An 18,080-nucleotide genomic window follows, 5' to 3' on the forward strand; every position below is an offset into this window, starting at 1 on the left:
TCGGTAAGGGCGGCATTCGTCGTGTGGAAAGTTCGGTCATTAGTCCATGCGGTCAAAATGGCCGCGACCCATTGTTCTCTCCACGTGGCGCTGTATACCGTACGGATCCACAAGTACCCGAAATCCACAATAATCCATATGCAACGGCAATTCTCCGAGATGGTATCTGTTACTCCCAAAAGGGGTCTGTCACACTTTTATAACCCTTTCCAGCTTTATGCAAGTCAACAATTCGTAACCGTAGGTCTTCTGAGAGCTCTTTTGTGCGAGGCATCATTCACTTCTTGTGAAAAGCAAACCCAGAACTGGTGTGTGTTTTTTATAGGGCAGGGCAGCTGTAACCAACACCTCCAATCTCATCTCATTGATTGGACTCCAGTTGGCTGACATCTCACTCCAATTAGCTCATGGAGATGTCATTAGTCTAGGGGTTCACATACTTTTTCCACCTGCACTGTGAATGTTTACATGGTGTGTTCAATAAAAACATGGCAACATTTCATTCTTTGTGTGTTATTAGTTTAAGCAGACTGTGATTGTCTATTGTTGTGACTTAGATGATGATCAGATCACATTTTATGACCAATTTGTGCAGAAATCCATATCATTCCAAAGGGTTCACATACTTTTTCTTGCAACTGTGTGTGTGTGTGTGTATATATATATATATACACACACACACACACAAACACACATGCTGTTCCTCATCAGTCTTACTATTGTGTATCTTGCTTTGTTTTCTCTTGCTGTAAGGTGAGATTATTTTTTTTAAATGTACCTTAGCTAATATGACCACCATATTGTTAAAATACTTTATTGAGAAATGACACTTGACAAGAATAATTCAAATATATCACAATAACGGTTCCTGAAATATATGTTACAACATGACATTACCATCATTCCAAACCATATATTGAAAGAAAGCAGACACTCATATGACAATTTCCCCAGATGTATGTTGTCATTGACCCAAGTATAGAAAGAAAAATGTTGTCATTGACCCAAGTATAGAAAGAAAAATGTCTTAAGAAAGAATACAATCCAAAGTGGCTAATCAAAATTAAAGTTCTACTAGGACATCTCTGAAGGTACACAGGAAGCCTTTAGAGGTTTTGCCTTGACGTGGCAGATGAGCTTACACTTTAATGGCCATTGGAATGATATTAAAATAACTCCAGTTATTTAAATGTACATAGGGATTTGGGATAGTGCACAAGTTTTTCTTTGGATTTTATTGTATGTATTTGGGCTGATGTGTACTATATTGCTGCCACCCAGGAGTAATGGGAATTTGAGCGCAGGGCTTACTTTTGTATGTTTTTATGAGCCAGTTTTGACAGTTGTACCAAAGTAAAGTAGTTTGTTTAATCTGGTTGTAATTTGCACAATGAAGCAAGTTGTAGGCAAGATGCTGATTTAATACTGATTTTATAGGCCTACAATATTGCACAATGAAGCAAGTTGTAGGCAAGATGCTGATTTAATTCTGATTTTATAGGCCTACAATATTGCACAATGAAGCAAGTTGTAGGCAAGATGCTGATTTAATACTGATTTTATAGGCCTACAATATTTCAATGTATTTATAACTGTCTGATATTGTTTGTTTAATTTATTTTGTTGCACCTGTTACAGAGGTATTGGTTCATAACAAAAATCTAATAAATTCAATACTTTTCAATTACTTTTTAAAGCTCCTACTCTGGGGAAGTTTCCTGGAACTTCAAAAGGCATCATAAGTGACGCAGTTAACAGAAGCATTGCTGAGTTGAAATATTGCCAATTGAAGGAAACATCAGTCGAGACCTCAGCATAAATAAATTGTATAATGCCAAATAACCATAGTTTAATTATTTTTTTTGTGTTCTATATGTTTTGTTTAAAATAATGTATTTTAAAATTATAATACAGTATTGTTTATTGTACTGTATTGTGTTTTTTTTTCACAACCAGCTAATTCTTTCGAATTCAATGGGTATGTGGTTTTTATTGTAATGAATTATAATTGGAATGCAGTGGAAATATATTTTGACAACTAGTAGAAATATTTTCAGATTTTATACCAATATATTGAAAGGGTATTTCAGAATATCATGGAAATATATTCTTTAATTTGTCTGCCATGTATACTGCATATTTGGAAATATATTTCTAAATGCATTTTGAAGTACACCTAACATATATCCTAGAAGATATTCACTGTATATTTGAGAATGTATTCCAAAATAGGCTTTGAAAGATATTCATGGCTGCTGCAATATATTTTTAAACATATATTCAGAAATACATTTACAAATATATTGCAATATATTTATGAAATGTATTGAAAACTGACAACATTTTTATATTTCAAATATTTTTTTAAATATATTTTAAATATACTTTCTTCTATGTGCGATAGAACAAATTGTGTTACTTGTTATATATATATATATATATATATATAGCAAAAATAATCAGCACTCCCAGGATTCATAAATAAGAAAAAAATACTTTACTCCATAGGTCAACGTTTCAGCTCCTCTTGGGAGCTTTCATCAGGACAGCATACAAACCATAAATGAAACTTACATAGCTTAAATAGGAACATCAATCAAATTAAGACTTACATTTCAGGTGTGACAACTGGGAACGCCGTCATTCACGGAAGTACCCGAGAGGAGGATTGTTAGACGCAGATAGCGTCTCGATCTCCGTAGCAACGACATTACGTTATGATGTCACTTACATCACGTGCTCGCGCTAGCGCAAGTGGGAAGGTGCCGATCTCCGGTGATGCCTGATTAGACGCTCGAGAGGAGGGGAGGTCAGCCACTTACACACCTGAAATGTAAGTTTTAATTTGATTGATGTTCATATTTAAGCTATGTAAGTTTAATTTATGTTTTGTATGCTGTCCTGATGAAAGCTCCCAAGAGGAGCTGAAATGTTGACCTATGGAGTAAAGTATTTTTTTCTTATTTATGAATCCTGGGAGTGCCGATTATTTTTGCTGTATATCTATAAGGAAATCGAGCACCGGGTCTTAACATATTTATCTATTGGTAGGAGTGCAAGGCTTTTTGTTCAATATATATATATATATATATTTGTTCAATATATATATATATTTATTGTTTTCAAATAGACAATAAAAATCTATTTATATAAAAAGCAGTAATAACATATTTTACATGTATGACTTCTCTGATTTAAAAACATTTTCCATATCATGGCAGTTTTTCCCATTTGAGTGTTCACTGCTATAATCAGCCACATACGTAGTACCCTGGACCTCACTGATAGAAGACACTGTGTATGAAGCAGAACGAAGACCTTCTGAATGAGCTAAACTAATTCCAAACTGAATTTTGTACTGATTCCATTGTCTTTTTAAGACTCCTTGCACCTGTGGTGTGAAAAACAAAATATCAAATTATAGTTATGGCATTCTTAGCACTTTTTGAATAAATTACTGGTACACTGGAGATGTTCTTTAAAAAAAAATACTAACTGGTTGTTAGAAAAAGTTATTCTAATGAATTGTTAATTACCAGTATTGATCATGAATCTGTATATAATGAATGTAAACCCCCTTGTGTTCCTCTATATACATGCATGCAGTTTGAAACTCCCTATACAAATATAATTATTTTCAAAAGAAAAAGTAATTCTCTCGAGACACCTGACACAATGTTAAGATGAATAAGTAGAGATGAATTAAAGGTACCCTGTAGGGTCAGGAACACAAATGTGTATTCCTGACCCTATAGTATTAAAAACACTACCTAGCCTCCCTGCTCCCCCCCCCCCCCCTTTCCCTTCTAAATATAGTAAAATCTTACATTTTTCGAGTCTGCTGGTGCTGGCTCTGCTCTTTATCGGCCTTCTTGGCTGACATAATCAGAAGTGATGATCTGAGCCAAAAAAATCATTGGATTGGCCGAGATTGCCAAGGAGATAGGAAGGGGGGGGGGGGGGGGGAGGGAACAAAAACCACCCAAGAGGTGCATTTTATCAATGAGGAAAGTTCAGTCTCTCCATGCAGAGAGTGGGGACACTGAATGTCACTGTGCAACACTGCCAAGTGAACCACCTCTAGTAGCCATTTGAGGATTGGCCACTGGAGGTGTCACTAGGCTGTAATGTAAACACTGCCTTTTCTCTGAAAATGACTATACTCACCACGAAAACTACATTAAGTTGCAGTTGTGTCCCTTTAAATAATACAGCAACTGATGCATGGTTTTTCAAATATTTCCAACATTCTTTTCAACATTTTATTCCTTAAATAAATTTAACAAAATATGCTGCAATATTGTTCAACCCAGTATGTTATGGAGGGTGGGAGCCTTTCATAACAATCCCAGTCCTACTTAAGGAGCATACATTAAACTAGTTTTCTACAGGCAAAGTAATATATCAGTAGGAAGTCCATTTTGGCTTTATTGCTGTTAGATAAATCATGACATGGTGTAATATGTCATGTGTTGTTGTTCATCTGAGGTTGTATTTATATAATTTTGAGACCTGCTAAGCAACATATGATTGTTATTATGTCCTGATATGTTAAACTATAGAATTCAAACAGGGTGTACTTTCTTTTTCCCATAATTGTATCTCTCTACCTGCCTGTCTGTCCATCTATCTATATATCTATATGTTTGTGTATCTATCTGATTGTATACAGTTTCATTTCATGTTGGCATATAAATGCTACCTACTTCTGGAAAGGACTTCATGTGCCACCAAATAAGATAGATATGATATATTCCCTAGAAAAATATAGCATCCTGTCAACCTTTCTATAAGGTTTAACCCCTTAAGGACCAAACTTCTGGAATAAAAGGGAATCATGACATGTCACACATGTCATGTGTCCTTAAGGGGTTAAAACTCACATTATACTCTTCATGTCCAAAAAATAAACTACTGTTCAGAAACTCAGTAATGAGCTATACAATCTACAAAATCTAGAGTAAAACAGTAGCATTCCCAGGTAAGATATTTATCCCTCAATTATTACATAATGTACTATATTCCTGTGTAGATACCAAATCTATAGCTACAATAAATAATTTCATAATTACCTCCCCATTAAAAAAGCAGAAAATTGTAGCCACCAACAATCCCTGTAAAAAGAAGAGTTAAATGAAATTAGAATATACACGCACAATGCATTTGATTAACAATAACTGACACCTTAATTTAGAACATAGTGGGTAATATGTATGGGTGTGATCTGCAAAATTATGGTTAAACTACGTCCTTATTTTTATCTAAATGTGATGGTAAACTCTACTACATTTCACAGAAATTCCAATTTCAGAAGACATACACAATTAGAGTGGTGGGAAAAAGAGAAGTGAAATATAATGCTTTTCTTTTAGAAAAAAAAGTGGTTGAAAGACTGATAAATCAGTTGTGTTACTTAAAAAGATGGCATATATTAAAAAAATAATGCAACGGATGCAAAAAACCAACAGACTGAAAACAATTTTAATAAAAAATACATAAATAGAAAAATTGCTGAAAATAAGACCTGAAAGTCTTGGTGTCATTTATAAATCTCACCCATTATGTTTTAAGCTGATTCTAGAAATGTTGGGTTGCTGTTTCTACATACAATTATTTAGTTCCCCACATTATTTTATTAAAAGAACACACTAATTAAAAAAAATAATTAAAAAAGTAAAATAATAAAACAATATGCTCCTGTAGATTTTTTAAAGGGTTTTTTAAAGGCCCCTGCTCATAAGAAAAATAAATATCTCGATAAGACATACAATTAATATAGCACCATGACAGTTTGTTCTCAGCAGCTGCCCTGCCTTCTGTGAAACTATCAACCCTGAAGACTTTTGTTTAATCCAAGGCTTCTCACTGAGCACTGTGGTTATATCGTGCATGCATGCCAATTGTTGTGCTCCATCAATACACCGCTACTCTATTAGAAGCATTAACAGCATTGAGCATCACCATGTGGTTTTCAAAGGTCTTCATGATGAAGTGTTTTTAGTCAGTCTGACAGCCAGCAGAAGTGTGTCCTGTGGCAAAAGTATACATAGTTGGTTCTCTGAAATGGCAATCTATTGCCAGATAATAGAAACAGGGTCTATGCACTAAATTCACTTCATTAACATGGAGTGGTTTGGAGTCTTAGGGTATCTCTTTAATTATAATACTTTTTTTTCCTGTAGCTCTAGCCATACCTACTCTTCCTGACAAATAACACAGCCTTCCTACAACTCCTGAAAATATATATCAATATATTTCAATTTCTCAGACCAAACATCATTAATAGTTATTAATTTGGAATTGCAGGGGGAGACCATATTAACACCGCATTCATAGCTCGGTTATCGCCAGCAAATAGCAGCATGAAGCATTACTCCCTGCCAGCAGCTTCCCACGTGAGATAAAATAAGTATATTACAAGAAGATTGATTGGAGACACAATCAAAGCCTATAGAGATCAGCCCATGAATTTTTTTTTTTTAAATTAGCAAATGCATATTTTTTTAAATGCATTCAAAATATACACTTTGTAACTGAGACAAAACTTTAAGTTTGATATTTTATTCAGTTTTAGCTTTTTGATCTACTTTAAAATTAGTTTTCCTTTCCTACTAACAGCATTTAGGATTTCAGCCACTGAAATGCAAATGTAATGGTATATATGTTTCAACCATAATTTGGTTACTAACAAGCGGTATGTTAAACCTAAAGTGGAGTACTCACCAAGCATTAACATATTATGCTATAGCATATACTAATATATGCTTTTTTGCAAAGTTGTAAAGTTATCTAGTTTACAATATACTAGGACTTTTATTACTTCATCCAGCCTATCTTGATGATATCACTGAGAAAAAAATATATATATGTGAGCAGAGACAGTTCTTTTCCTCCAAGCAGTGCATTTCAGTGTGGCGCCAGTTTTCTCAACAGTTATGTAGAATTCTTGGTAAACTTAGAAGTCAAAACATAGATACCTCTTGCTTTTATAAAAATGGGATGGTGACAAGTTTGGACATAATGAGTGTACCAATGATGCAATATATGCCACTGGTAATGGCTGGTAAATGCAAAGATTCAAAAAAGGATTGTGTTGTGCTGCCACCAGCAATTTGAATTAACCTTCATCAATTTCTGCATTCTCCAGTATATTGTGAGTGCTTACTTGTAAAATAAAAACAAATGCATGCATTTGCCTACTGAAAATAAAATATAGAATCAACCTGATAATGCACGAGGATATGCATAACATAGTTGTACACTTCTTCTGCAATCCGCCCTTCTGGTCTCCATGGAAACAATATAAACTCAATCCCAAAAAGAGGAACGAGTATGAGGGTTGCTCTAACAGCTTTCATATAGAGATTTGATTCTGCTTGATGGGTGACCTTCAGTTTTGTTATGAGAACGCGTACAATATTTAACAGAAAAAAAAGATTCACCTAAAAAAATAAGATAAGCATTAATAATGTTTTTTTAATTTAGTTGATATAATTATTCCTTTTTTTATGACATTTCTATGACATTAAGGAACATTGAGTCAAGGTTACTCAATCTACAGTTTGCTGTTGCTTTATTGACCCTAATAACTTTACAATAACAAAAATCAGAATGAGGTCAGTATTAGAATTTGCTATTTATTGCACATGACACTTACTTCTAACACAAAACAAGTAATTGCATCAATATAAATTTAATAGATTCAGAGTTCTCTTATATCTAAATGTGGGCAAGATATTGGTGACATACCTTTTTAAGTAAAAACAGAGCAGAAAACAAACAAATTTAATACATTCCCAGGCAGATTTTTTCAGGTATTTGGTGCAACATTTCAGTTCCTAAGACCCTTAATTAAGTACATTCTATTTTTCTCATTGAGCACCCACTTATAGGCTGTGAGCTTCAGTTGCCACCCTCTGCCAACCAGTGGCCGCTCAGCTTACTCTTACCGCAGAACAGAAAGGAACAGAATATGTAAGGCAGAAGTGCCAGGCACCAGAACAACCATTTTGGAATTAAACTGTTGTGGTTTATCCCCTCAAAGTAAATGGATACTTGGACACTGCTGCCCCCATAACAACATAAATGAGCTTAAATAAACACTCCAAGCACAATAACCACTACAGCATACTGTGGTGATTATGGTGCCTGCATTGCCCTGGCATCTCCACCCTTGTGGTCAAACTGTGTAATAATGCTCCCTGCCTCCTCTAGACCCTAAATAACTTTAGCCTGCTGAAGTGCTTTATGTGTGAGGAGTGTGTTTTCTTTTTCATTTTACAGAAAGTGAAGATATAAATAGAAATTGGCACTTTTAGAAATTAACCTTCTTACAATCTGACAACCGGTCCTGTTACTTTCTGGTTGTTTAGCTCAGTGGAGCTAAATTCAAGAGGCAGGCAATTGACCAAAGCACGTGGCTTGTAAAGACTTCTCACTGATCTGCATTGGGAAGTCTGTGATTTGACAGATGCAGAAAGTATGGGCTGGGAAGAAGAAGAGGGCTTGAAAAGGCTGCAGAGAAGAGATTTGGCAGCTTTTGTTTTTATATATATGCCCAATGAAACAATGCATATTTATATGTATGCATGTTTTTAATGGAGTATATCAACTAAACTATGGTTTTTGTTTTGATTTTGTTTGGCGTGGGAGCATGGAGTAGAGTCCCTTTAAAGTTGTTATTGAGGTGGGAGTGTTCTTCTAAGGATCACAGTCATTGAGGATGGTGCCAGCGCTCAAGCAAGCAAGACGCACAAAGCGGCAGCTTCGTGCCTCTACTTTACCGATCCCGATATCCCAGCATTTTTTGCCGCAATACAGGGGTCTGAAGCAGCAGCCCAGAGGTCAAAGGCTATGGGGAAGAAAAATAAGAAGCAGAAAGCAGATCCAAGCTCCTGCTCCAGTCTTCATGCGTACGGCTGCGCGGCCTGAGCCTTCCAAGATAGTGACAGCAGAGGCCTACTACTCTCAGACGTTGGACGACAAAAGCCTCTTTGCAGACCTGCCAGCTCACCCGAAGGTAAAACCAGTGGCACAGCTGTGTCTAGAGATGGGGGACTCTGCACCATCCACCAAGGCTGACATAAAGGCATTAATACTGGACATTAGAGCCATGTTCCAGGAAGATATGTCACAGGCCAGAGAGGAGGTTTCTACAGTGGAGAAAGATGTGGGTGACTCCAGGCTAGCGCAAACGACAACTGATGTTGCACTTAGCGCACTACAAACACGCTGCACTGATCTGACAGCGCAAATGGCTAATATGGAAAATAAAGTTAAAGCACGCAATATGTGGATACGCTGCATACCTGAGGCTATCACCAATGCAGTACTCCCCCACTACATACGCAGGCTCATCGCCACGTTATTGACACCTAAGCAAATCAAGCTACTAGTGACTGATTCCTGCTTTCGCCTCTCTAAAGCCGCCAACGCTCCTCAAGGAACTGTTCGAGATGTGCTACTCAAACTGGCACGAGATTCTGATAGGGGAATCCTCACGGGGGCCCACAAGAGGCTCTCCCGCAGTATTCTTCGAGGGGACAGAGCTGAGACTTCTCCAGGCAAACACTAACATGTCGGAGGTCCTTTCGAAAAGTCACACAACTACTGAGAGAAAATGCCACTCCATACAAACGGTTGACAAAGCTGGTAAGCCACACCACCTGTCACACCTATCTGAAGTTCCTGCTTTTCTCCAAGCACTGGATCTACCACTGAACAGGCGGTCTTATCAGCAGCTCGACCCGCCTGGTCAGTGGAGGGAATTACTCCTTTTGTACCCCAACAAGCTGTAATAGGGACAGTTGATTTGCATACCTGAAAGAATTTACATGTTTTACTCATTTTATGTTATGTTGGTTTAATATTGTTAGATGTTCTTGCAATATTTGCTACTGTTATACTCATCCTGGCTCCGTCAGATATCAGATTAATGGAGGACTGTTAATAGCCCTCCTCCCTCACCCTTCAACGTGCAAAACTCGCCATTAGCTCTTAATAGCATTTACCCGCACGTCAGGCATTTAACCCTAGTCCTCTCTTATATTGTCGCCAGACTATGCATTTATAGGTCAAGGGAGGCTGTCGACCTGCTCTCTTAATACTTGTGTATGCCCCAAACCACAACCCCCATAGCATACGCAGCCTTTACCTGCACCCTCTGTTTATAGTTACGCCTCACCTGGTCCAGCAATAGGGAATTTTATAGCAATAAAACTTAAAATAAGGTCGAATACGCCCATGTGTTGCAGTCGCAGTGGTTTATATTGTATTTTGATATGCACCTTACTTAATATCTTCACATGCTGTATTTTGTCAAAATGATGACCCCCCAAAAATAAAGAATATAAAAAAAAAGGATTACAGTCATTAAATGATAAATTCCCTAAATTCTAGTATTCAGTGTTGAGTAACACTTTTTTAAAGGTTGCTGTATATAGAATATATTTTCATATTAAATGACTGACAGATAACATTACCATATCTCAGTGCAAAAAGAATAATAATATGTAATCCAACATGTACAAAAGGATAGAAGGATATTAACAAAACTTACCAACAGTGCAGCACAAATTGGTCCATGGACGATATATAGCAAATGCGTGTCAGAACTAATCCAGCAACTACAAGTAAAAATAAACTTATATTAACATAATAATGATATCTTTATTTTACCTGCTTATCTGGTAAAATAAGGCACACTTACTTGTCATTGAAATATATACTTCTAGCAACTGCGTGAATACATGCAGGGATCAGTGGAAATCCTGTAACAAAATACTGAAATTGTGAATTTGTTTTCTCAGTCAATATATGACTTACAGGGTTATTCACTAAAGTGAGCATTCAGAGAAACACTTTAGTATTAGGAATACACTTTTGTATTTCTAACACTCAAGTCTTCCTTTAAACATAGAAACATCAAAATGAGATGGCAGATAAGAACCATTTGGCCCATCTGGTATGCCCAATTTTCAAAATACTTTTAATTAGTCCCTGGCCTTATCTTAAGTCTAGGATAGCCGTATGCCTATCCCACGCATGCTTAAACTCCCTCACTGTGTTAACCTTTTAGCACATCAGCTGGAAGGCTATTCCATGCGTCCACTACCCTCTCTGTAAAGTAATATGTCCTCTTGTGTTTTTTCTTCTTTTAAATATAGTCTCTTCCTTTACTGTGTTGATTCCCTTTATGTATTTAAATGTTTCTATCATAACCCCCCTTTTTCGTCTTTCCTCCAAGCTATGCATGTTAAGATCCTTTAACCTTTCCTGGTAAGTGTTATCCTGCAATCCATGAACTAGTTTAGCAAACCTTCTCTGAACTCTTTCCAAAGTATCAATATCCTTCTGAAGATACGATACGGCAAGCAATGTCTACTGCACCACCCTGATCTATTATTTTAGTTACCCAATCAAAAAAATCAATGCGCTGACTGCACATTCTATGAGTTTTAAAATTAGACTGGATAGACAGGATTCAATTATGGTTTGTGATCCGCATGGCATAAATGTCAGAACGTAAATAATATTTTATTTCTTTTTATTTCATTGTCTTCTTAGTATTAGGAAATACATAGCAAAACATGTACTGTGCTCACCCCAACCATAGAAAGTCTATGCCTCATTGTTTTCAATTGTGACAATTCACAATGAACCTCTGTAAAGTGCCACTAAGCCTGCTAAACATTTGCTATCACCTCAACTGCAAATAGCTTTTTTTCAGCCAGTTGCATAGCTATGTGTGGCAGGGAGGTGTTCCACCCCGGGTGTCACTTTTTTGGGTGCGGCACTTTCAGGTGAGACACAGAGCCGGCACTAACATAAGGCGGCACAGAGGTGCAATGTCCAAGTTACCGGCAGGAGGGGAGCCCTAGCTCTAGCTATGCCACTGTTCTCAGCTCCAACTCCTGCGTTGAAAAGAATAGATACGGTAACATAATCCAGGCTTAAGGGTTTTAGCTAGCTTGCAAGGACTATAGCTACAGCTTGATCTTTCTTGCATTCTACTATTCAATTATTTTAAATTTGCATCCCTGTATTGCTATGGAACCATATTAACTTAAATACCAAAAAAAAAAGGAGTAAAACATTTGATTACATACCCCAACCTAGTAGATAGTACCACATTAGATGCTGTTTTTCAGCAAAAACAGCCACAACAATTAATGTGTGCAAGTATATTCCTTCACATAGCATCCAGAAATAATTACATCCCATCAGGTAAAAGTGGATAAACTGTGATATTTTGCAGCTAACCTGTTAAGAGAGAGAATATTAGATTTCTATTTAATTTTATCTGGAAAAATGCAGTTTACTTGATTAAGTAATTAAATGAATGTATTTTTTTTCCCTAAATTTGTCTAAACCTGGGAAAATCCACTGAATCTCTGACTTTTGAGAGGATACACAGGGATACAGTTGAAATGAGGAGAGAAGAAATTCAATTAAATGAGTATAGGACTGGAAGCAGAAGCGTAACTAGAAACCACTTGGCCCCGGTGCCCCCCCATACGTTTCACTCCCCCCCCACCCCCCACGTCCCTCAATGTTTCTCATTCCTACAAGCACACAGTCACATACATGCAGATACACACACGGACACACATGTTGATACACAGACACACATACACACACGCAAATGCAGACACACAAACTAACACAGATACACAGACACCTTTATACACACAGACACACATGCAGATACACAGACACACACAATTACACACTTTTAGAACCTCAGAATGACACACCTATAGATACAAACACTGACACAAATACAGATGCACAGACACACACGCGATTACACAGACACACATACAGACAGATAGACAAACACTTAAGGACAAACATTCAAATACATAGAATTACATTCATACAGATACAAACAGTGACACACATATAGATACACAGGGCACGCAGTGACATACAGATACGCAGACAAACAGATACACATGCAGACACACACATAAATACAGAGACACACACATAAATACAGAGACACACACATAAATACAGAGACATACACATAAATACAGAGACACACACATAAATACAGAGACACACACATAAATACAGAGACAGACACACATAAATACAGAGACACACATAAATACAGAGACACACACATAAATACAGAGACAGACACACATAAATACAGAGACACACATAAATACAGAGACATCCACACATACAGAGACACACACACACATACAGAGACACACACACACATAAAGAGACAAATAAAGAAACATACATACACAAACACACACACATGCAAAATTATTTAGTTACCCTCCTGTTTCCTATATTTTACGTGCAGGAGGGTGACTTTCCCTGGGTCCAGTGGCTCAGGCTGATGGGAGTGAGAGTTCCCACTCTGATTCCCTCCTCTCTTTCGTCCTCCTGCGTGGCTCCCGGTGGTTGCTGGAAAAAAGTGACCAGGGCAGTCACTTCCTCCCAGCTCAGTCTGATCTCAGCAGAAAGGCCCGTTCAGCTGTTAAAGCGAAAGCAGCACTGACCGGGCTCCCCTGGAAATACATAGCATTGGGTGGCAATAACAGTGCGGCCCCAACCACAACACATGGTGGAGGGCACCCAGTTTGAAGATTGAATAAGAGGGCAGTAAATTGAACAAGACTAGATGAATGCATAGGGATAGGGGAAGTTATCAACGGGTAGACAAATTTAAGTATATTAGATAAATGTAGTATGGCATAGCTATATTTCGTAGCAGATAAATTAAAGGAGATTAGATGAATGTGGTAGAGAGGAATGTTATATCTGGTATACCTCCCAAAATTTTGAGGTATAAATTAGGGACAGGGTTGTGAGGGCCACAAGAGCAGGTCAGCTTAACAGGCCAGTCCACTCTGGGCAGCCGATACACAGAATGCTGCGTATTTGGGAAAAAAATTTTAATCTCTATTAAATATTCCTGTCAGGTTGTTTTTTTTTTGTTTCCACCTATTTAATAGTATAATATGCTGACATAAAGCCATGAAATAAAATTATTTCCAGGGCTTTTTGTTCCCAATCCTGCCCTGATCCCCTGATATGGAATATGTAGTATTAAGAAGAAAGTGAATAAATGAACATAAACTAAAACCAAATAATTATTCAAATAATGCTTATCACATATATAAATGGCTGAATACACATTATGATTTTTTTCTGAAGATTCAACAAAGATAATGAAACCCTTCAGCTGTGACTTACTGGATTGGTGGCCACTAAAGGTTGATTGTTGGCCACTGCAGTTAGTGAAATGATTGTAACAATAGAATTGCAAACGAAGGAGAAAAACAAATTTTTATGGAGTGTAATTCTCTGGCAGCTTAAATTCCTAAGGGGGAGAAAACCATATAATTAAAGATGTTCAATTTGTGTTAAAAATACTTAAGAATGCAATTAGTGACAGTGTATTCTCTGGAGTCAAACACAATATCTCATATCGAGAGATTAATTAAGTGAAGAATATTTTGTTTCATTTACACTTTATATGTGGGTTTGACAACCTGTTAAAAAAGCTATGCATTTTTTACTAGATTTGAAAGCAAAGATGTGTGCAAGTGGTTTGCTAGGTGTGCTCAGACACACTTTATTCAAAGGCTGATTTCCCCTCACTTAGCTCCCCACCTGCACGTTTGCTTAATTGGCTGAATAGAAAGAAGGAGATGGTGGTCTGTTTTAAAACAGTGATCTACAGTACCAAAATTGTGGCAATTGAGCATGAAAATTGACAGTATTCATTAACTTTGTCTGGTATCTTTTTTTTCATCTGCAGATGATTACTTAATTTCATGAATAAATCATTGTTCTTAATGATTAAAGGAACACTATAGGGTCATGAACACAAACATGTATTCTTGACCCTATAGTGTTAAAAACACCATCCACCTCCCCTGGCCTCCCTAAATATATAAGAATATTACCTTTGTCCAGTCTGCTGCTGGTGGCTAACATCATCTTAAATGCTGAACAAAAGCCAATCACAATGCTTTCACATAGGAAACAGGGCCGGACTGGCCTACCGGGATATTTCCCGGTAGGCCGCCTGCCCAGGGGGCCACTGTGTGCTGCGATCAGCCTGCATTCCCGCGGGTTGCGGCCAATCGCGTGCTTTTGCGACCAGCCACGGAGAGATTAAAGATGTGAATTAAAGAAATGGGCATAGGAAAGTACTTCAGCAAAGTTAGTTTTAAATCAGCACAATTATCTTTTTGTTTAGCATGCGTATTAGACTAACTCACTAGAGGTGAGTTAACCCAGTAAGGTAATTACAACTGCAGAGTTAAACTTACAAAGGCAGTGCACCCAGACCACTTCAATGAGCTGAAGTGATCTGGGTGCCTAAAGTATCAATTTAACATCCCTTCTACCATCTCAGAACTTTCTTTTTTAAACTATTCCCTACTTTTAATAATTGCAAAAAGAGATTTAAAGGGACACTATAGTCACCAGAACAACTACAGCTTATTGAATTTGTTCTGGTGAGTAGAATCATTGCCTTCAGGCCTTTTGCTGTAAACACTGTCTTTTCAGAGAAAATGCAGTGTTTACATTACAGCCTAGTGATAACTTCACTGGCCACTCCTTAGATGGCTGTTAGGGATCCTTCCTGGGTCATGTCTGCCTAAAATGCATCCAAACATTCAGTATCTCCTCCCTCTGCATGCAGACACTGAACTTTCCTCATAGAGATGCATTGTTTCAATTCATCTCTATGAGGAGATGCTGATTGGCCAGGGCTGTGTTTGAATTGTGCTGGCTCTGCCCCTGATCTGCCTCTTTGTCAGTCTCAGACAATCCTATGCACTGTGATTGGATCAGGCTACCACTTCTGATGATGTCAGCAGGGAGTGGGCAGGTCTAAAGGCAGACAGGGTCAGAGCCAGCAGCTGCAGACTTGAATACAAGTAAGATTTATATATTTAGGGAGGAATGAGGTGCCCAGGGTGGCAAGATGGTGGTTTTAACCCTATAGGGTCAGGAATGCATGTTTGTGTTCCTGACCCTATAGTGCTTCTTTTAAATTGATGGGGTCCTCTGAGTGTTTCCTTGCGCGTGGCAACTGTCAAAATGAACCTTCTCCCTAGATTCCTTAGCTATTTCAAGCTTAACCTATTCCTCTCAAGCAATCCGATTTTAAAGCATTACAGTTGCCCATAGATGCTTTTATCTGGAATGGTAGGAAACCTAGAATCCTACCCTTCAATCAAATAATTGCATATACCTTACTACTCAGCCCTAACTTCATCTGATTTTTCAGTTACATTCAGTTTTGTCTCATTCCTAATAGTAAGAAAAGCAGGTATGGCAACTCAACTCAATTTGAGAAAGCACATATAGCAACACCAATATAAAAAGGGACAAATCTCCTGATTGTACACAACCCTGGCAGCACACTCTTTTCAAATTACCTTGCCATATATTGAGGCATGGGAAAGAAATCCAGGCCCTCCGTAAGAACTGAAATCTGGAGAGCAATATACTAATAAGTAGAGGTGAAATGCGTTGGTATGTTACTTTTACTTGTAAAATGCTTTTACTTTTATATTTTGTTTCTTATAAAACTGATATTTATTTCATACCTTTAAGGGACACTATGGGCACCTAGACCACTTCAGCTTATTGAAGTGGTCTAGGTGCAGTGTCCTTTTTGCATTAGTGATGCAATGTAAAACACTGCAGTTCCAGACAGCCACTGTAGGCACTTCCTGAATCCCAACGGACCTTTGGTCTGGTAACTGACGCTGGACGTTCTCACGCATGAGGCATGTAGCATCAGGTTTTCCCCCCATAGGAAAGCATTTATTCAATGCTTTCCCATAGGGAGGTCTAATTTGTGGCAGCATTAGAGCCCACTTGTTGCGGGACGTCTAAGGGTGCGGAGCGTCAGCACAGTGCCGAGTCACATCGGCGCTGGCATAAGGTAAGTAAATAAAGGGTTTTTAGTCCTTTATTTAAATCGGCGGGTGGGAAGTCGTGGGAAGGGGGAGCAATAGTGCCAGGAATACAGCTTTGTATTCCTGGCACTATAGTATCCCTTTAACCTTCCTGCTTTTTTTTATTCTGACGTTTTGACCACCGTTTTCCTTGGTGGGGAATATACCACCTACACCATATGGAATGAGCAAGCCATATTTGCTCTACTACCAGTTAGTACATATCGTTTTTTTATTTTGTTTTATTCATATACATCGTGGTGAGAAATCATACCACATATACCCAAGAGTGAAAACCTGTGTGCATCCAAGAGTGTGAACTGTCTCACTACAGACTTACTGAGAGCTACCAGTATACTCCTAAAGCCACCTGTGGACCATCCTCCCATTGGACCAAGAAAGAGAACACATATTTACTAAACGCTATAAGTTGGCGCTACTATCAGTCCACACACTGTAAGTGCAATTCCATTTCTCCTTTTTTCACTTAATAATTAACATACTACACTATTTTTTGCACCGTGCCCTCTTCTCATTACATACCGCCACATTGACCAGAGCTTGAAGACTTTCTCCAAGGCGCTGCTCTCCCTTCACATAATAACCATTTGTGACCAGAAAGGAGAGAGTCTGGTTTGAGTTGTTCCAGCTGCCTACCTGAATACCTAAACCAGCGCATGTAACCTATTATTCCGTGCCAACTATGATTGTAAAGCACTGTGGAGTTTTGGTGGTGCTATATGTTATATAAATTTCAAGTATATAAACCCACATGTCAGGCACCATAACAGCTTCATTGTAATTGTTATAGTGCGAGGAGGTTCCGGATAGCATTATACCTTAAGGGGATATATTGTTAGCAAACAGTTTAACCCCAAAGTCTGCAAGACAGTGCCCAATCACACTGCCCCTTCACCTTCTCTGGATGTCCATGGCTTCAGTTAGGAAGATTTTGACCAGGCGCCGCTGATAGGCCGAGAGCATCAGCTGACACTCTCTGCCTATCACTGGCTTCCCATTCAGTAAAATGAGTGAAAAAGGTACAAATAAGGAATAGTAGACAGGAGACTGGTAGATGGAAAACGGGGGAACATAGACTGAGGAGCAACAAAGGGTAAAAAAATCTTAGTG

The 18,080-nt window shown here is 37.9% G+C and overlaps 1 protein-coding gene across 2 annotated transcripts in view; it reads right to left on the reverse strand.

Moving 5' to 3' along the window:
* Window positions 1-3,032: 3,032 nt before the first annotated feature.
* The window catches only part of CALCRL (calcitonin receptor like receptor), a 363,980-nt gene continuing 348,932 nt past the window's right edge, over window positions 3,033-18,080 (reverse strand). The window contains exons 7-13 of one of the 2 annotated variants that reach the window (XM_063430194.1): window positions 14,221-14,347; window positions 12,108-12,261; window positions 10,709-10,769; window positions 10,559-10,625; window positions 7,224-7,442; window positions 5,073-5,114; window positions 3,033-3,391 (exon numbers count right to left, since the gene is read on the reverse strand). In XM_063430194.1, the coding sequence (XP_063286264.1) occupies window positions 3,173-3,391; window positions 5,073-5,114; window positions 7,224-7,442; window positions 10,559-10,625; window positions 10,709-10,769; window positions 12,108-12,261; window positions 14,221-14,347 (889 nt within the window). In that variant the 3' untranslated portion in view covers window positions 3,033-3,172. The remainder of the gene's footprint in view (window positions 3,392-5,072; window positions 5,115-7,223; window positions 7,443-10,558; window positions 10,626-10,708; window positions 10,770-12,107; window positions 12,262-14,220; window positions 14,348-18,080) is intronic. The other variant, XM_063430195.1, reaches the window with a different exon arrangement.

The sequence above is a fragment of the Pelobates fuscus genome, chromosome 8 (assembly GCF_036172605.1).
Source record: "Pelobates fuscus isolate aPelFus1 chromosome 8, aPelFus1.pri, whole genome shotgun sequence".
Taxonomy (NCBI): Eukaryota; Metazoa; Chordata; class Amphibia; order Anura; family Pelobatidae; genus Pelobates; species Pelobates fuscus.